This window comes from Medicago truncatula, chromosome 7, assembly GCF_003473485.1.
Source record: "Medicago truncatula cultivar Jemalong A17 chromosome 7, MtrunA17r5.0-ANR, whole genome shotgun sequence".
Lineage (NCBI taxonomy): Eukaryota > Viridiplantae > Streptophyta > Magnoliopsida > Fabales > Fabaceae > Medicago > Medicago truncatula.
Window position 1 is genome coordinate 42,747,112 of NC_053048.1, and position 20,646 is coordinate 42,767,757.

Sequence of the window (20,646 nt, forward strand, 5' to 3'; positions counted from 1 at the left end):
CCGAGTGTACCATAATAAGTTAGAAACACTTCAAAATTCTTGCTCTTAAGTTTCAATTCGTCATCAATTAAGCAAAACAATAAAAAATTATAGTCTTAATTACGAAAGGTTGTTAAGGTTGTTTGTAACAAGGGGTCCTTAAACTAATTTTTTTTTGCCATAAAACCCCTAAATTAATATTGTTTATGGATCTTATTACAAATATTTTAGTTATCTATTTTGAAAAAGGAATAAAATACAACAAACAAGTCAAATGACAGGAACAAGTGAGTTAAGCCAACCGTTTTTTTTCCTTAAGCATACTAGCATGTTAAGCCAAGCTTAACTGATACTATGCACTTTTAGCACACCTTTTGCAATTACTGATACAAACACTTGTTGTCATCTGGCTTCTTTTACTAATCATTCATTCATGCTATTGCTATAAGAACTCAGAATAGTACAATCTGCACTTTTCAAGCACTCGTTGCTTTCATTTGGTTTCTTTTACCAAGTACTCCATCCGTTCCTTTATAACTGTCATTTTTACATAATTTTTTTTTCTTCTAATTAAGTGTCATTTTCAAAGTTTAATGTAACATTAAATGTTGTTTTTCCTATAACGCCCTTAGTAATTTATTGCAGAGAGAAATATAAGAAATATGATATTAAATAATTAAGAATATTATAGAAAAACCATAAGTTATTGCATCAAAAGTAGTGAAATACATTTAGTGTCTTGGTTTGTGTAAAAAGTCAAAATGTAACAATTAAAAAGGAACGGAGAGAATATATGCAACAACTCAGTAATTAAACAGAGAACTCATCAAAATCACAAATTCATTCGGTTGTTTTTTGTTATCATGTTATAAGTAAAAAATTTCTACTTTTACTAGCGATGATAAATTTCCATCTAAAATTCGTGGAGCGTGAGTTTTTCTCTCCCAACCAATTTTTTTACATACCACAAATTTTTTAAATTAAAAATCTTTAATCATATAATTATTTTGAATTTTGAAATATCTGATCTTATTTTTTAAATTGCCTTGCTAATAATGTGAATATAGTTTTTTTTTTTTTTTAAATTTTGTCGGTTTCATTAAATAATTTTATTGGATAATATTTAATCAACTAAATTAACTATTGGACTTATGTGTTCAATGAGCTTCACTAACGAAAAATTATAAAAAAAATAAATTGAATTATATTATTATGTAAAACAATTATTCTCAACACTTTACTTATCCTCTAATCGAACTCTGAGTTAAAGGTCCTTCTCGGATAGGATTTACAACAATTAAACTAAATTAACTACTTCCTACAATTTAAAATATATAAATATAATAAAAAAACCGTAACTTTTATTATTCACCGTAGATCATAAAAACACACACCTTCATCCACGGTCAAAATAAAAACACTCACGGAAGCGCACATTAGTCAAAACATGACCCACAAAGCGCACATTAACACCCGCTTTTTCTTCTCTACGCTCACCACCATGGTTCTTCTTTCTTCACTCATCTTAAACTACGCATCTCTCTATTCCTTTTCTCTTTCTAGGGTTTACATTCTTCTTCGCACAATTAGGGTTCCTTCAATCGCATTGTAGTTTCCTTTCACCACTTCATGGATCACTCCACTCTCTTCAATCTTCAGGTTCGTCTCCATTGATTTTCTTCGCGTGTTTTTTCTTACGGATTTCTTTTAGTGTTTGAATTGGATTAGTGGAATTGGTTTGAATTTGTGATTTTTGTTTTTTGTTTTTTGTGTTTTATTGCGTTGTTTTTGTAGTCTTTGGTGAACTTTGAACTTCCAGAACAAGATGATGATTTTGAATATTATGGGAATAGTAGTCAGGATGAGAGCAGAATCACCAGAGGTAGGCATTTTTTTTGTTTGTTTTTTTGGGGTTTTTTGTTTAATTTTTAGAGTGAAGATCCAATTTCGTCTCCAACAATTTTCTCGCGACTCAATTTAGTTCTCGACAAAAAGTAATACCAAACTATTAAATTAGGGACCAATTAGTTTCCATGTTATAATGTGTATTAGAATAATTTGGTTATCGAGTAAAGCGCGTAATTTGTACCTGACTTCGTAAGGCGCTTTCAAATAGGTACCGGACATGAATATTTCAAAAACGTCCCTTTATCAAATTTTACTTATGTTAATCCTTCAAAGAATATTCTAGAGATTAATTTGATAGTAAGTGGATAAACTTATGATCAGATTGATAGTAAGTTGTTAAAATATAGGACTTAATTGATAGTGAGTGGTTGAATATATGAACCAACTTGCCACTTTAATAGAGTCAAGGACCTTTTTGAAATACTCATTATTTCAGGGACCTATCTGAGAGTGTCCTATAAAGTCGGGAACTAATTCAGTGGTTTACTCTTTGGGTATTATTTTTTGTAAGGGACTAAATTGGGTTGTGAGAAAATTTTCAGGGACTAAATTGGGTTTTCACTTATGAAGCACGGATACGGACGCGGACACCGGACACGACACAGACACTAACACTAACACGCCGACACAACTAATAATTTGAAAAAATCACATAATTCAATGTAATTGTAAGTGTCTGTGTCGTCGGACACGAGGACACGCCTAATCCGAGGAGTGTCCGTGCTTCATAGGTCTTCACTTTAATTTTTAATTCTCTTTTAGGCTTTTAGATTAGAGTTTCACCGAATTGGGTTTTTTATTTATTTTTATTGTGAGTGATTGTTTCTATTGGGTTTTAATTCTCTGTTTCTTTTGATGGTTGGTGATTGTTTTCTTTAAGAGGTTTGACTTATATAAGTATGCTAAGTGTCTTCGGGATGCTTCTATGTGTAGGTGTGGCAATTGGAAGTCATAGTAATGGAAATGTGTCTGGAAGGGATGTGAATTTGTTGAAGAAGAGAAGTTGGTCTAGAAACAGTGATAACGAGGAAAAGAGTGGTTTTTATGAGACACCTGTGATGGAGGAACGATACCGATCAATGCTTGGAGACCATATTAAGAAATACAAGAGGAGGTTTAAGGGTAACTCTAGTAGTCCTGGCCCAAATCAGGTTCCCGTTCCTTTTTTGAAAAGTAATAATGGATTAAAAGCTCACAAGCCAGGGAATGAGCGCAACAGAGGATTGCATGATGATGAAACTTTATCTGAATGGATAAATGGTTCCAATGCTCAGAAATCAGGGAACTTCCTTGATACAGATTTCATACCTCAACATCGCACTAACAGGTTTGTCTTTTCTTCACTGTTCATTTTATAGTGTTTGAGGTTTCTGAACAATAGTGTCTTTGTTTAGGTTAATAGACCTTACCTTTTCTAAACTCTTTTCAGGGTTAGGTATGAACCTGCATACGTGGATGTTGGGAATGGCATAGCTTATAAGATTCCTCCAATTTATGATAAGTTGGCACCACTTGTGAACCTTCCAAGCCTTTCAGATATCCACGTTGAGGACTTTTTCCTAAAGGGTACATTGGATCTGGGCTCCTTGGCTGAAATGATGGCATCTGATAAGAAGTTTGGAAATAGAAACCGAGTAGGCATGGGAGAAACTTTATCCCAATATGAATCACTTCAAGCACGTTTAAAGGACACGTCAGCTTCTAATTCCACCCACAAGTTCAGTTTGAAATTATCTGAGGCTGATTTGAATTCCTCCATTCCAGAGGGGGCAGCTGGAAGGATAAAGCGGTCTATTTTATCTGAGGGTGGTATATTGCAGGTTTACTATGTGAAGGTTTTGGAGAAAGGCGACACTTATGAGGTGCCTATGTTATAAAATGTGAAGATTTTTATTGTTTTATCTTTACCACACTTTTTTTTTGTTTACATGTTGCTTTGTCTTTCAACTGCTTCAGATCATTGAAAGAAGCTTACCCAAGAAACAAAAGGTAACAAAGGACGCTGCTTTAATAGAGAAAGAGGAAATGGAAAAATTGGGAAAGATTTGGGTAAACATTGTAAGAAGAGATCTACCAAGACATCATCGGAATTTTACTACTTTTCACCGAAAGCAGGTCATTGATGCAAAGAGGGCCGCAGATATTTGTCAAAGAGAGGCATGCCCTGTTTCCCCCTTTAATAGATTGTTCCTCTATATTTCAAATTGGTTTGTAGTATTTTTAATTTAATATGAATATAGCTCTCTAGTTTAAATCTTTTAATGGCTTGTTTTGCATTTGCACTTTAATAAGTTGTATAATCTATTTTTTTTTTTCAGGTTAAAATGAAAGTTAGTAGATCGCTTAAATGGACGAGAACTGCTAGCATGCGCACCCGAAAACTAGCTAGAGACATGCTACTATTCTGGAAACGAATAGATAAGGAGATGGTATTTTTTAATTCGTTGCTCAAGTTTATTTATTTTATAGTGCAAGTTAGTGGAACCTGACGGTTGCAAACTCTTCCTTATGCCCTATCTTTACTTTTGAAAACGTCTTTCATACATGAGTTGATAATAGGTTTTATCAACTTGACTACGTGCCTTGGCCATATGATTATCTAATGGATGATAGTCTTGCGTTCTTCGTGTTAATGAGATTATTGAGATGGTGTCTAAGTGCTAGGTGATATATGCACTTTCAAACCAAGATATTAAATTATGGGGTCTGAGCTATTCAATTTAAATATTTTTGAGATTCAGATAAGTAGATTATGGGGTCTGAGCTATTTGGTAGACTGTATTTGAAATTACCTTTTGAAACCTGAACATTTCATGCTGATGTAATAGTCACTCATAGTATAGATTAGACTTGAATATGCTGTAATTATTCAATTTCATCCCTTGCAGTTAGAAATTAGGAAAAGGGAGGAAAAAGAAGCTGCTGAAGCTTTGAGGCGTGAGCAAGAGCTTCGAGAAGCAAAAAGGCAGCAGCAAAGACTAAATTTTCTTATACAGCAGACTGAGCTGTACAGCCACTTTATGCAAAACAAGTCAATAGCTTCAGAAGCTCTATCCATGGCAGACGAAAATACAAATGATGAAAATGCGCTGATCAACTCTTCAGCTGCTGATCCTAACGAGGAGGAAGATCCTGAAGAGGCTGAATTAAAGAAGGAAGCTTTAAAGGCTGCTCAAGAAGCAGTTTCTAAGCAGAAAATGTTGACAAGTGCTTTTGACACTGAATGCTTGAAGCTGCGCCAGGCTGGTGAATCTGATTCACTTCAACCAGAAGTTTCTGGAGCAAGCAATATTGACTTGAAGACCCCGTGAGCGCCCTCTCTTTTTTTCTTTTTGTGTGAATGCATATCCCCATATTCTACACTACATAGACATGTAAAAACATACACATACAAATTTACATTGACGGTCAATTAGATAGTATTGAGGAATGTGAAATAAGCAACAGTGTTCATTTTAATCAATTTTTGGATTGTTGTATTGCAGCTCCACCATGCCTGTGGCATCCACAGTTCGGACACCTGAATTATTCAATGGCTGTCTCAAAGATTATCAGCTAAAAGGTCTTCAGTGGCTTGTTAATTGTTATGAGCAGGTTGTTGGGCACTCCTAAATAACGACGTCTCAATGATTTATTTATTTTGGTTGCTAATTAGAAGGCTTTTGGTCTCTTTCAGGGTTTAAATGGTATTCTTGCTGATGAGATGGGACTTGGAAAGACCATTCAGGCTATGGTTTTTTTAGCCCATTTAGCTGAGGTAGCTATTCATTCAGCCTTTTTTGTTCATTTCAATGACTTAATATTCAGTTTATTTTAACATGCTTCTCCCATGCAGGAGAAAAACATATGGGGACCTTTTTTGATTGTTGCACCCGCTTCTGTATTAAATAATTGGAATGAGGAGCTTGAGCGCTTCTGCCCTGAACTTAAAGTACTTCCTTATTGGGGTGGGCTTTCAGAGCGGACAGTGCTCAGGAAAAGTATGAACCCAAAGGATCTTTATCGCAGGTAATGTTATTTTCTTATGCATTTTCATTCCCTTGGAACACAGGTGGCAGTAATGGCCTTATGCTTAGGGTAGATGTTTGAGAAAGATGAGTTTTTCTTGTAATAAATAAAATGTTGCTAATGCTAGAAAATTTTCACTAAAAATATCGAATGAACTAATCAGTAAATATGGTAGATTTTGTAAGGTAAACTTGAGAAAAACTGGTTTTGTACAGCTACTGTTTTTTTTCCGATTCAATTTCAGAAAGACAATGAGATATTTAGAGACTGTTGTTGGTATCAAATCCCTGGCTGTGGTGGTGCAACAGGCAAAGAGAGAAGGGGAGGGGCGGGAGGGGTGTTGAATAGAGAGAGAAGAGAGAGGCTACAGGGTTTGGGAGAGTTTGTAATTCAAATAAATTAAAAGGACTAAAAACGAACATTTTAGTTGCAAAAATAGCTTGGTCTATGGTGAACTTCATGATGTGGATTTCTACTCTAGAATCCCCAGTTATGACCCAACCCTAACACCATCAGAAATGCTAATGAAATTTGTCTACATGGCTGCATTATACCGGTAGTTTTTGATAAAACACTATGGCGTCGTTTGGTTCATGTAGCCAACCCCACTTAGTGGGACAGGGCTTGCTTGTTGTTGTTGTTATTGGCTGCAGTATACCAATAATAATATAAGTACACAATTAGTAGTGTACTTTCTCCAACTAGGATTTTCTTGAGATTGGTAATGACGATGGATTTGGTAACTTCGAAAAAGATTTAACAATGTAAGCAAATTTCTTGATCCGTTTGTTGGGAATTTGGCTTCTTTGGTTTTTATCTGTCAGCTTAGAAAACTGAGTTAAATACGTTGTTGGTCCATATAAAATTTTGATTATTCAACTTTAGTCAATATAAAAGTTCATTAGTTCTCTGTCTTGATAAAAACACACAATTTTTTATTTTAGAGGGATTAAAATTGAATACATTTTTATATGGACTGAAGTTTAGTGACTAAAATCATATTTTCCCCTAAAGCATCTATCTAATACCACAGTACACTTATATTCACATAAGCTGGAGATACGAATAGTACATTTACAGTCACATAGGCTGCCATGTAATCAAATTTTGTATGCATTTTCAGGGTATTAATATTTAGGATGAATTTAGTCAAACAAACTTTGTAATATTTTTAACAAAAATGAAACAGAATTTTAGTTTGGGATGAAATTGAAACCCGAAGTATTGGGTTGAGAAGTATATTAATGCATTGTCGTTTGTATAGAATCATCTTTGACGCTGTTGAAATTTTGGGGCCTAACTCATCCTTACAAAACCGGCTTGTAAGTTGAGTATTGCCCCCTCTATATAAACTCTTATCAAGAGTCTTATCTATCCGATGTGGGACTTGGGTTTTTCCCAATAGACGCGAACGTTTTGAATTTTGAGGCTAATACATTATTTTGTCTTTTACTCACCATTAATAAATTGAATTTATTAAATTCCAATTGTAAATCTTTTTTATCTTTAATTTTGAACACTCTAATTTCTATTTTACCTTACTTATTTTCCAGGGAAGCTAAATTTCACATTCTCATCACAAGCTACCAGCTGTTAGTCTCTGATGAGAAGTATTTCCGGCGTGTGAAATGGCAGTATATGGTTTTAGACGAAGCTCAGGCAATTAAAAGTTCCAACAGGTATGCATTGATATCTGTTTCTGGGGGGCATACGTGAATGTCGTTAATTATTAGTTGCTCATTAAAACGAAAAGTTGGTATAAGGGACCAAAAACATATTTAACCCAAATAAAAAATAGATGTTAAAGTAACCTCAAATAATTAATCAACCACACAACTAAACATAATATATACAAAACTATACAAACTAAATACTAAAAATATGCACCATACAAAATAACTAATAACAGTTTTGTTCAAATAAACGGCAGGAGCAATGAGCAACTAATAATTAACGACATTCACGTATATTAATGCATTGTCGTTTGTATAGAATCATCTTTGTCCCTCTAAAATTTTATTTTAACTTTTAGTCCCTAAAAATTTTTCCATCTTTACTTTTGGTCCCTCCTTTAAAGTAAACTCATATGTAAAATTAATATTTTTTAATAAAATTTTGTATAAAAATTCATAATATTTTGAAAATCTCTCCTGAAAAAATTTAGAATTTTTTATCAAAACATGAATTTAATATAAATTTTTATGGTTAAAATTCATATTAAATTTATGTTTTGTTAAAAAAATTCTAATTTTCTTTGGGAAATATTTTTACAATATTCTACTCATTTCTGCATAATTTCATTAAAAAATACTAAAATTAACTTAAAAATAGGGACCGAAAGTAGTGATTGAAAATTTAATAGGGACTAAAAATGAAGGAAAAATTTAGAGGGACTAAAACGAAAAGTTGGTATATTTATAGGGACCAAAAACATATTTAACCCTTTTTATTTTTATCATCGTCACCCTTTTAAAAATCACAATTTATCCAACAGTATACGATGGAAGACACTCCTCAGCTTTAACTGTCGGAATCGCCTACTGCTGACTGGTACACCCGTTCAGAATAATATGGCTGAGTTATGGGCTCTTCTTCACTTCATTATGCCAACTTTATTTGATAGCCATGAACAGTTCAATGAGTGGTTTTCAAAAGGGTATATATTCCTAATTATCGTCCTTGGATAATTTTTCTAATTTAACTACAGTCTGACCAACTTTTATTATTAATGTCATTATAGAATTGAGAACCATGCAGAACATGGGGGTACTTTGAATGAGCACCAACTTAATCGATTGGTAAGTGTATTTCCTGTTTGATGATAATAATAAAGATATGGTAATAATGTTTTATTGCATTATATTGATTTTTTTTAATCAGAAATTGTATGGGAGTATAAAACCTTCATTGAGGAATTCGAGGTGATATAAACTGGTTTACCTAATCCCTTATTGATCCAAATTCACTAACTAACTAAGGTTTACCTATCAGGGGAACTTGTATGATAGGGACTTGAGTATTTTGAGGTGCCCAAGTTCCACATCGAGTAGTATGGGAAACTCGGTGGGGTTTTAGGGGACTTGGTTCTTTCCCCTTGATACGTTTCAGAATGCTTGGGATCAGGAGAAAGAGATATCCGTTGGTTGCAAAAGATTTCTCATTTCACACAGATTATTGAATTCATATAATGATTCCCTTCATCCTGATTTTCCCTATTTATAACCCCTTCTAACTAACCAAACAAATTTAACTCTATTATCCTAACATATCCACAATGTATAAATAAATATCCTTATGGATTTATGTTAAACAAAGATACGGCAATTGAAATTACAATAGAATGTCTTATATGGCGTCTTTTATTTTTATTATTGCTAATTGTATTTAACATCTTAGAATTTTATTATTTCAAATTTTTGCTATATACTCAGTTGCTCTTCTCTTAACAGCATTCAATTATAAAGCCTTTCATGTTGCGTCGTGTTAAAAAAGATGTAGTTTCTGAGCTGACTAGCAAAACTGAAATTACCGTGCACTGCAAGTTAAGTTCTCGGCAGCAGGCTTTCTATCAAGCAATTAAGAACAAGATATCTCTTGCTGAGTTGTTTGATAGTAATCGGGGACAGCTCAATGAGAAGAAAATCCTGAATTTAATGAACATTGTTATTCAACTAAGGAAGGTAGGCAATTCATATTATTCAGTATTTTCTCTCTGTTTAGTTTTAGTAGTGTAAATTTTGTATTAATTCCAGTTGAAATAAGGATTGTTGTGTTCAAACTTTTAACTGTGATTTTTTTTTTTCCAACCATGATTACTCATAGTAAATGTTGCTCTTTGGATATGTTAGGTTTGCAACCATCCAGAGTTGTTTGAAAGGAGTGAAGGAAGCACGTACCTTTACTTTGGAGAGATTCCAAATTCCCTTCCTCCTCCTCCATTTGGGGAGTTAGAGAATGTATACTATTCTGGTGGGCACAACCCCATCTCATATCAGGTACTTCCGGATTTTTTACTTGTTGTATCAAAAACTTATCGTACCTTGAGCGAGTTTTGGGATTGATAACACAAATAGTAATAACCTGAATTCAATAAGGAAACTCAATAAAATTTGGAAATAGTGTCTAATATTGCTTCTATAATTAAATAATTCAGTGATTCTAGAATATACTTTAAAGATCTTTTTTGGATAATTTGAGATGCACCATGGATATCTGGAGGATGATAGAAGCTATGCCAATGCTTTCACATTAAACTTTTATCTGTTTTGGCCAATGTATGTCACAATTTTATAACATGCCTGATTCATAATGGTTTATCTTCTATTCACATCTGATCATAGTCTTAAATGGATTGATTTTCACCTTATAATTCTTTATGTTGACATAGTGCCTCCTTTCTTGTTGTTTTTGTTCCATTTTTTCAGATACCGAAACTTGTCTATCAAGAAATTATGCGGAGTTCTGAAACTCTCAATTCAGCTGTTAGTCATGGTTTCTGCAGAGGATCTTTTCCGAAGTATTTTAATATTTTTAGACCAGAAAATGTTTATCAATCTGTCTTTTCAGAAGATATGCATGTTAAAAGTGGAACCTTTGGGTTTACCCATTTGATGGATTTATCTCCACAAGAGGCGGCATTTCTGGTTAATGGTTCTTTTATGGAGAGACTACTATTTTCTATGATGAGATGGGACCAGAAATTCATTGATGAAGTTGTAGACTTTCTTACAGAGACCACAGATGATGATCTGGAATGTAGTTCCCTTGAAAAAGGAAAAGTGAGAACCGTCACACGAATGTTATTGGTGCCATCAAGATCTGAGACTAAGTTTCTTCAGAACAGATTACCAACTGGACCCAGCCATGCTCCTTTTGAGGCCTTGGTTGTGCCGCATCAGGAGAGGCTTTTCTCAAATGCAAGGCTTCTTCACTCAGCTTACTCATATATCCCACCAAGTAGAGCACCCCCAGTATGTTATGTTTCTTTATTATCTAGTCTTCTGTTAGTTTTTTCAAAATAAGTTGCCTTCTATTAACAATATGATAATTAACTATCAACCATGTTTCTTTTTTCCTTCCTAGATCGGTGCTCACTGTTCTGATAGGAACTTTTACTATAAAATGATTGAGGAACTACATGATCCATGGGTTAAGAGGTTGTTTGTGGGATTTGCACGTACGTCTGATTTTAATGGTCCTAGCAAGCCAGCTGGTTCTCATCATTTAATTCAAGAGATCGACTCTGAACAACCTGTTTATAAGCCTGCTCTTCAGTTAACACACAGTATTTTTGGGTCTTCTCCACCTATGCGAAATTTCGACCCAGCAAAATTGCTCACTGTAAGTATTCTTGTACCCCCTTATTGTTTCTCGAGGGGTACCTCATCTCGACTTTTGTGTCAAATTGATCTTGTAATTTAAATAATTCTTTGATATAGGACTCTGGGAAGCTTCAAACACTTGATATATTATTGAAACGCTTACGAGCCGGAAATCATCGTGTTTTGTTGTTTGCTCAGATGACCAAGATGCTGAATATTTTGGAGGTATTTTAAACTTTTCACTGTCAACCTTTTATATTGCTTTCAACTTTATGGGCTTTTTATTATGCTGACTGGTGATTTAATTCTTCTTACAGGACTATATGAACTACAGAAAGTATAAGTATTGTAGACTTGATGGATCAACATCTATTCAGGACCGCAGAGATATGGTCAGAGACTTTCAGCATAGGTAATGTATACTTTGTAATTTTTCCATACTGTAGTCTCTGCTGAACATTACTTATTTCATTATTTAGCTTTATATAACTTTTTTCTTAATTTGTTGTAGGTCTGATATTTTCGTGTTCTTACTGAGTACAAGAGCCGGTGGATTGGGTATTAACTTGACAGCTGCTGACACGGTCATATTTTATGAGAGTGATTGGAATCCAACATTGGATCTACAGGCGATGGACAGAGCTCATCGTTTGGGTCAGACAAAAGATGTTAGTTCCATCTCCCTCTCTCCCCCTTCATCCTCATGGGCATACCTGTTGTCGCTTATTTTTTGGGATCTCAGCAATTGATCCCTGAAGTTTTCCTTTCTTCACATTCAGAAATGCTGCTTCCCTTCCTTTACAGAAGCTATTCCTTTTGAGTTTGTAAGCTCCGAATTTGTTATTTTAAAACTAATACTATATGTTTTTTCGAATTTGTAGGTTACCGTTTACCGACTTATATGTAAAGAGACAGTCGAAGAGAAGATTCTTCTAAGAGCTAGTCAGAAAAGTACAGTACAGAACCTTGTCATGACTGGTGGTTCTGTTGGTGGTGATCTTTTAGCTCCTGAGGATGTCGTATCTTTGCTTCTGGATGATGTTCAGTTGCAGCAGAAATTTAAAGATATAGCTCAGGTTGGTTATGAAATTTGGTCCCTAGAATTCATTATTTTACAATATGTAGTTGAACATCCCTCTCATCAACAGAATAAATAAGGATTAAAGTGAGTTCCAGAAAGCCTAAAATCTTGAGTATTTTTTTTCTGATTATGTTTCACTTCGCTTATCCTTCCAGGTAAGGGATAAGCAAAAGAAAAAACAACCTATGAAGGGTATATTGGTGAATGAAGATGGCGATGCATCTCTGGAAGATGTATCAAACTCTGTAGCCCTGGCTACAACAGATTCTGATCTTGCAGTCGACCCAGAGGGATCAAAGTCCAGTAATAAAAAGGTATCTTTGTACTTCCAAACTTGTAGATTCTGAAAATTCTTTGAATCTTATTTCTGTCATTTTTTTCACTAACTCATTTCAACCGGTTGCGTTCTAAAAATCTGTTCAAGTTTATCTTAGAATTTTTTTCCCCATCATTTCTGGTGCTCTAGTTGTTGAGTGATTATACTATATTTCAAGCTGTTATAAATTGAGCAAGGGTAGTTTAGAAAAAATAAAACTCATAATTAAGGCTTGGCTTATGGTTCTTTATCTTTATTCCCTTTACCAAAACACCGTGTATCTTGAACTGGAGGGAGTAAAATGATAGGACTTCTTCCAAAAGATTTTAAATGTCCCAGTATTCTTTCTTGATAATATGTACTGTAGGCCTAATAAAAATATTTTGATACTTGTTGTATGGATGCTGGATAAACTGTATCGTTCAAGGAAGTATACTTAAGTTTTGAAAATATTTTTGCTTAAAATTGGGGAAAGGAGACACGTGTGCATTAAATAGATGCATATTTCATCTGTTTTACTGGATCAATTGTATATCTTGCCGTCCGATATGTGGATCTCTGTTTGAGAGGAAAATTGTAGGGCATGGAGTATTTGGGCATCTCTTCTGCTTTTTAAATAATAGAAGAGGGCCCTGTTAGAGAAGACACAGTTAACTTTCAATATGACACTTAAACCATTAGGAATGAAACTCGTGTCTGTCTTTCATAACCAGATCATCGTGTAACAGTTGAGAATCAAAATGTGTAGTATTCTATTGGTTTTATCGTTTAGGTGATAGTATTTGAATGTTTTGACTTTTCAGATGTACTTATTTTGTGAATTTGTTATTTTCAACTTGCTAACATGGTGTTTAATTGCAGAGAAAATCTGCCTCGGATAAAAAAACTTTGAGGCCAAAAAATTCTCAAAAGACTAGTGAATTTGATGCCATGCCTATGGACAACGAGTTGGATGATACTGATCCAGTGGTTCAGAAACCCAAGAGACCAAAGAGAATAAAGAAGAATGTGAATGAAATGTTTGAAGAGGCTCGTACAGGGACAGCTACCATGGTCCCAGGGCAGACACAATATCAACCTCCACATGATGGAGGTTCCAAAATAGAATCAGGCCAAGGCACCTAATATTTAACAAAAAACTGGGAGTCACTTTTATATCAGCTCTGTGGATCAACAGTTTTGTGGAGACTGCTAAATTCATTCTCAACATGATCAACAGTTCCCTGTTTCTTGGTTCTTGTCTGACTGTAAATAATGGCAGCTAAGTTGAGTCAAGACAAGCAATTGAATGCTGTATATACTAGGTTGTATAATGTAGTACTAAATTTATGCTGGTTGTAGATCTCCACCTCTTCCAGCGTAGTTGTACAGATTGGATTATCATCAATCACTATAGTTGGTTTTTTTTTATGCCACGGGCAATATTTAAAACTTAAATGATAATTAATATACATATGGTAGCAAAGCTACCCTCACTGAGTCCATTCCTTGACAATTTAGCAGCACCACACAATCAAAATATGATGGTGTGAGTTTGTGACATGTTAACAAGTTGTTTAATTTATATTATGCAGGGATTAATATTGGGTATTTGAGATGTTGATTGTTTGTTTTCCGAGTGCTTTGGTAAAAGATGCAAATTTGCTATATTTTTCTAGTAGTATGAACTCGTGAACTACCAGATTGGTTTGCTTACCTGTGCGTCCATTTGGCATTTGGTTCAGGGATTTAGACTTAGGGTGCTACTTTTCACCCTATTTTCTTTTAAAAATTCACATGTTTCATCTAGAAGTACACTTTCAAATAGTACATTTTTTTTTATGCATATATTTGAGGTCATGTTGGGGGTATAAAAGTTTCTCATAAACTTGTTTACTATGTAAATCACAATCTTGGTACTCAAGTTTAGTGAACCACTCTTGCCTAAGACCAGTACTCCCTTTGTTTTTAATTAGAAAACCCTTTTTTATATTGTCGCTAAATACAAGTCTATTTGCCAATTTTTAGATACATTTCTTTTTAAAATGTATCAAGTCGACATTGTGTGCATTATTTATATATAAATGATAATTTAGTAATAGTCATTGAACAAATTGTGTACATTGACCAGAGAGTGTTGAAAAGTTAGTATAATTAACATTTTTTTTCAACGCTTTTTTTAAAATTTGCTATTTTTTTTTTTGGATGAAATGAATGATCCGTATATTTTAAAAATGGACTCCATAAAAAGTGATGAGACACATGAATTTCATCCAATAAATTAACGAGGGCTAGATAGAGTTTTACTAGTACTTCTCATGCTAGTTTTTCAATACGTAGATAATAAGTAAAATTAGGTACTAAAACATCCCAAATCAATATATGATGTTGGAAGACTTGTAACATGACTCTTTTGGGATTTTTAATTTGCTCTTTCACCATCAACTTAAATAGTCTCACAACATGTCAAAATGATCCAACTTTGGAGCATATCCTAAGGCACTCGTTAAAGAACCCAAACCCTAATTTCAGACCTTAAAAACTGTAAATTTATGACCAATTGCCATCATTGAGCTTGAACTTTTCCCATTAACAAATGCTTTTAAAATAAACAATTAATTTTTAAATAAGTTAAATATTTCAATTTCTAATATATTAAATACATATATTTTCGTAAATACTTACTATTTGTGGTTCTTAAAGAATATTTCGGACTCATTTGTTAGTATTTTTCTTGATGTATTTCAAGACAAGACAAGTTCAAAGTAGGACCGTTGGAGGGGGCTTATGAAGCAGAACAATCTTTAATATGCGTCCGGCAACCACTAGAAGGAGACAAATGAATAGGGCAGCACATCACATGAAACTACTTGCAAAGTCATGCAACATTAATGACCGTTGGGGAAGTTGGCCATACCCAATACCTTTAATGCTACCAGATTGATTGCTGACAATGACACCTATGTCAAAATGATTCAACCCTCAAGACTACTCTTCCATAACATTAAATGGTTTTGTTAACGAATGTTTCAGGGCACTCTTTAAGCATTATAAATTAGAAAATTATTAATTAAAAAAGTTAAATAGTTCAACTTTTAATGTATTGAAATAATAAATTTTCATAAAAAGTTACTACTTGAGACTCTTAAAGAGCTCCCTGAAGGCACTCGTTAATATTTTCAACATTAACCTTGGTAAAATTGTGTTATTTTCACAGCATAATTAGCCCCACATGACTGGTACTCCATTCGGTCTTATTTATTAAAAAAAAAATGAATGAACAAAAGGCGATGTATTTGGTTTAAAATTACATCAACTTTTGTTAACTCAACTTTCTTTTGTATATAGACTTAAGGAAATACTAACAATTGAATGTTACTATTAGCCATGATATCAATAATGATAATAAATATATATTTTAACATAATTATTTTTGAAAGAATATTTTAACATAAATTATATGTTAATGGAAATTTTTTTAAGTAATAAATTATAAGTTAATAGACATATCATGTATATTTAGACATCTAAAAATCATATAAATATGACTGTAATTTGAATTTTTAATGTATATATGTATATTTAAATAGAAGATTTTTTTGGTATCCTAGAGTTCAATTGAGTACCCGTACCTTGTAGGCAAAACTAATTCAAAGATTAAGTATTTTATTTTAAAATAATTAAATATAAAAAAATGACATGTCATTAAATGATTGAGTAATGATTCACACCCAATTAAACTTTGAATGCCAAAGTATTTACCCAATTATTTTTTATTTTATCTTTTTGGCTATATAACAGTTAAAATGATGGTTAATTATGTTTAATTATTTGTAATAATGAATTGGTCAAGCTAAAATAAATCAACCCCTCTTCAATGAAGGACCATAACTTGGTAGTTTCTAGCACGAAAGTTTGGTTTTTTATAGGTACATCGTGTCTTGTCTTGTTGTAGTTGGGTAGATGAACTAACAATAGACGGAGAAAACAAAGTATGTTAAATGTATTTTTCTTTCTCCATTCCCCTTATCTACTCTTTTGGCTTGGCATGTGCATTTAGAAACTACTTCATCCATTTTAAATATCATGCTTTAATGTTTTTCTGCACATATATAATAAGAAAACTATAAATGCTAAATGGTTATAACAATTATATACAATGAAAATGCTAATTTGTGTCCTAAGGGCATATGTTAAGGTTTTAAAGATGGAAATTATGTATCGTAAATTGTGTCAATTTATTTATTATAGGATTGAAATTTAATGTTTCTCAATAAATATTTGTTTTTTTGTAGAAACCTTAACATATGTCCTAAAACACAAGTTAGCATGACCATATATAAGAGCAATGCTATGTATTTTTTTTTTTATGAAAGATTAATAAATGAGACTGAAATCTAAAGGTGATTATTGTGCCATGTCATTTTTAGATATTTCTTATAAAATCATTCTTGATATCTAGCATTTTCCATTATATAAAGTTTAATTGAGTGTTAATTATTGTCATAAATCATAAATGCATAAATATTTTCTTTTCACAAGGAGAAATGGGCACATATAATTTTCATGATTCATGCATTGAATGTTTCAATAAATAATGTTCAGCATTGGTCAAGCAATATCTACCAACAAGATTTGTTACCACATTCCAATGCTGCTGCATATTTTCTTAACCCAAAATCTTATTCTTATCCTAACAAGTAACAAGAATAAATTTTGGTAGTTGAGTTAACAAAAATTGAAGGTAACACACAATGTTAGTATATTAATAGGATTCTCACTTTAGTTTATACATACACAAAAACCTAACAACTTACATTCACATTTTCAAGATTTCATCTCTTGTTTGGTTCTTCCTAGTACTTCGATTCATTTTCTTTTAGTTTTTGATCATGGTGGGAAATATTTTGGGAAATGGATCATCTCAGAATCATAATAATGGATTAGAGGAGAAACTTGATGAGTTTAGGAGACTAATTAGTAAAACTAATGGTGATCCATTAAGAATTGTGTGTATTGGAGCAGGTGCTTGGGGAAGTGTTTTTGCAGCACTTTTACAAGACAGTTATGGTCAATTTAGAGACAAAGTACAAATCAGAATATGGAGAAGAGCAGGAAGAGCAATAGATAGATCAACAGCTGAACATCTCTTCGATGTGATCAATTCAAGAGAAGATGTTTTAAGAAGGTTGATAAGACGTTGTGCTTATCTAAAATATGTTGAAGCAAGACTTGGTGATAGGACACTTTATGCTGATGAGATTCTTAAAGATGGTTTTTGTTTGAATATGATTGATACTCCTGTTTGTCCTTTGAAAGTTGTTACTAATTTGCAAGAAGCTGTTTGGGATGCTGATATTGTTGTTAATGGTTTGCCTTCAACCGAAACTCGTGAGATTTTCGAAGAGATTAGTAAGTATTGGAAGGAGAGAATTAGTGTTCCTGTTATAATCTCTTTGTCTAAGGGTATTGAAGCTGCATTGGAGCCAGTTCCTCATATTGTAACTCCCACAAAAATGATTCATCAAGCAAGTAAGAATTTCTTTTCCATTTCTTTTTACAGGTATTCTTTTCAAGGATTGAACAAGTAGATTTGAATGTTTGAAAATGGTGGTTAGTTACATCCAAATTAGTGGTTAATGAATTAACGTCGGCGGTTAATGATTTTGACACCTATTATATTCATTAATCATCGATTGAACACGTTTAACCATCTATTTGAGTTGTGTTAACCACTTAAAAGTTGTTCCGAAAGTTGTCTAAATTTGAATGCTATACCACTTACCAAAAATCTTGGAGTTCTTGAATCAACGTAACGAATTCAATTTACAAAAACCTATTGTGTTCATTTTCATACTGAAGCACATTACAAATCAGTTGTTGAATTGTGATAGTTCTCTGGCAAAAACATAATATTTATTATGTAGTATGTGTTTGATTCCAAGAAATGAAATTTTTTGTGCTTAGTAGTCCTTATATTTCAATGCAAAAATTTAGTCCTTTCATCCCTCATTCTTCACTCTTTGCAATGCAAAATCGACAGCTGGCGTGCCTATGGAGAACATACTTTATCTTGGTGGTCCAAATATTGCTTCAGAAATCTACAACAAGGAATATGCCAATGCTAGAATTTGTGGGGCTGAGAAATGGAGGAAACCTTTAGCAAAGTTTCTTAGACAACCACATTTCATTGTATGGGACAATAGTGACCTTGTCACACATGAGGTCATGGGTGGATTGAAAAATGTCTACGCAATTGGAGCTGGTAAGCTTCATTTTTTATTTTGCTATCGCTTTATGTCTGATACAGTCAAACTTGAACAAATCTATGTCTTTCATGTTTTGGTATGTGTAACGTTTTCGATTCCACATGTTTATTCACTCCCCTTAGAAAATTTTAGAGCAGTAAACCATTTCTAAAGTAAAAGAAACGTAAATAGAGAACACAATATTTGATCACAAAGTTCAGCCGATTATGCTTGTCTCCGGCTACAGTGTGGCTGCAGTACCTTTCTATTATTCAAACTTAGGATTTACATAACTTATGTTTATATACTCGCGCTGCTTGAGCGATTTTTCCACTTATCGTTAAACTGTCTCCGTTGAGGTTAGAACTCTGTCCCTTGAGACTAGTAGGCTAAACTCTTAGCACTAAGATGACACCTCACAGAAAGATATTTAGATATGATTGATGATGCATAAATTGTAATGCCATTTCCATGTTTTAACATTTACTTTCTGATTTACAATGTATATAACCTGCTTTTCTTTGTAATGATATAATCAGGAATGGTAGCATCCCTTACCAATGAGAGTGCTACTAGCAAATCTGTATACTTTGCACATTGTACTTCAGAGATGATATTCATCACTCACCTGCTAACTGAAGAGCCTGAGAAACTTGCTGGACCATTACTAGCTGATACTTATGTGACATTGTTAAAAGGTCGTAACGCGTGGTACGGTCAAATGTTAGCTAAAGGTGAACTAAGCCCTGACATGGGTGACAGCATTAGTGGCAAAGGAATGATTCAGGTATAAAAACTAATAATATTAACATTGACCGTTTCAAAAAACAAAAAAAATTTAACAAACTTATATGTAATTTTCTTGAGGGTTTCAGTTGCATCTTCAAAATGAAAAATTTGTATAATTGTAATCTATATTCATTGATCTCTAAACAAAAATGATATCACCTGTCAATTATCTTTACTAGGGAGTTTCTGCAGTAGAAGCATTCTTTGAGCTTTTGAGCCAATCAAGCTTAAATGTATTGCATCCTGAAGAAAAAAAGCATGTTGCTCCTGTTGAACTTTGCCCTATCTTGAAGACACTCTACAAAATATTGATATCAAGGTAATCATTCTCCTAACAATAATTACCAAAATTGAGCAATAAAAGAATAATTAACAAAAACCTTAAACTTGTTATCTTTTGAGCACTTCAAACTCCAAATAATAATACATTTGGTAATCTCTATGCATTTTGCAAATATACTAAATAAGTTTCCTATGCTTCTGGTTTATGTTTGATTTCTTAGAGAACAATCAACACATGCAATTCTAAAAGCTTTGAGGGATGAAAATCTGAATGATCCACGAGAACGCATTGCAATTGCACAAAGTCATGCTTTCTACAGGCCTTCACTTCTTGGACAACAGTGATTGTTTTCACTTGGCAAGAACAAGTGTGGATGGAACCATATATAGGAAACAATAGTCAAAGGGACATATAATAATATATGTATTATTTTTTGAGTTTTTTGTTTTACATTATTGTTTGTATATATATGTCAAAATACAAGACTCTTAAGCATTTAGATTGATGATTTTCCAAAAACACTACATTGTGGCCAAAATTGGAGTAACACTTCTTTTGAATTTATGTTCAATTTTCATTAAAAATAATGTGGAACCCTTTTACTTTCTGAGAACATATTTAGTATTCATTTTTTAAAAAGTGTGTGAACATAGTGTAATAAATACTTGGAAGAGTAATTGTTTGGAGTTCCATCTTCGTATTCTTCGATTCTCAACATTTAAAATGTGTGAATT

At 33.1% G+C, this 20,646-nt stretch overlaps 2 protein-coding genes across 3 annotated transcripts; both read left to right on the forward strand.

Annotated features, from left to right (window-relative positions):
* Positions 1–1,462: 1,462 nt before the first annotated feature.
* LOC11422720 (chromatin-remodeling ATPase INO80) lies at positions 1,463–14,194 on the forward strand. 2 transcript variants are annotated; one of them, XM_003625056.4, is made up of 23 exons: positions 1,463–1,638; positions 1,774–1,861; positions 2,821–3,214; positions 3,317–3,749; positions 3,844–4,044; positions 4,206–4,316; positions 4,776–5,194; positions 5,373–5,481; positions 5,564–5,644; positions 5,723–5,895; positions 7,449–7,574; positions 8,390–8,551; positions 8,636–8,693; positions 9,345–9,575; positions 9,744–9,890; positions 10,320–10,865; positions 10,978–11,235; positions 11,334–11,441; positions 11,534–11,628; positions 11,728–11,884; positions 12,098–12,292; positions 12,453–12,611; positions 13,475–14,194. In XM_003625056.4, the coding sequence occupies exons 1-23, from the start codon at positions 1,609–1,611 to the stop codon at positions 13,736–13,738; spliced, it is 4,545 nt and encodes a 1,514-aa protein (XP_003625104.2). In that variant the 5' UTR covers positions 1,463–1,608; the 3' UTR covers positions 13,739–14,194. The 2 variants fall into 2 exon arrangements, with proteins under 2 accessions (XP_003625104.2, XP_013449584.1); XM_013594130.3 differs by lacking the exon at positions 1,774–1,861 and having other exon boundaries at positions 1,478–1,638.
* Positions 14,195–17,125: 2,931 nt separating this feature from the next.
* Positions 17,126–20,525, forward strand: LOC11418472 (glycerol-3-phosphate dehydrogenase [NAD(+)] GPDHC1, cytosolic). Its single transcript, XM_003625057.4, has 5 exons — positions 17,126–18,124; positions 18,636–18,857; positions 19,380–19,627; positions 19,809–19,948; positions 20,133–20,525. Exons 1-5 carry the CDS (start codon positions 17,485–17,487, stop codon positions 20,254–20,256), a joined length of 1,374 nt encoding a protein of 457 aa, XP_003625105.2. The 5' UTR covers positions 17,126–17,484; the 3' UTR covers positions 20,257–20,525.
* The last annotated feature ends 121 nt before the right edge of the window (positions 20,526–20,646 follow it).

Bases quoted from the DNA above. Each gene is read 5' to 3' on its own strand.
- LOC11422720 (XM_003625056.4), top strand. From the start codon at position 1,609: ATGGATCACTCCACTCTCTTCAATCTTCAG. The intron at 4,317-4,775 runs GTATTTTTTAAT...CATCCCTTGCAG, and splicing joins AACGAATAGATAAGGAGATG to TTAGAAATTAGGAAAAGGGA. The intron at 11,442-11,533 runs GTATTTTAAACT...TTCTTCTTACAG, and splicing joins AGATGCTGAATATTTTGGAG to GACTATATGAACTACAGAAA.
- LOC11418472 (XM_003625057.4), top strand. From the start codon at position 17,485: ATGGTGGGAAATATTTTGGGAAATGGATCATCTCAGAATCATAATAAT. The intron at 18,125-18,635 runs GTAAGAATTTCT...CAAAATCGACAG, and splicing joins AAAAATGATTCATCAAGCAA to CTGGCGTGCCTATGGAGAAC. The intron at 18,858-19,379 runs GTAAGCTTCATT...TGATATAATCAG, and splicing joins TGTCTACGCAATTGGAGCTG to GAATGGTAGCATCCCTTACC.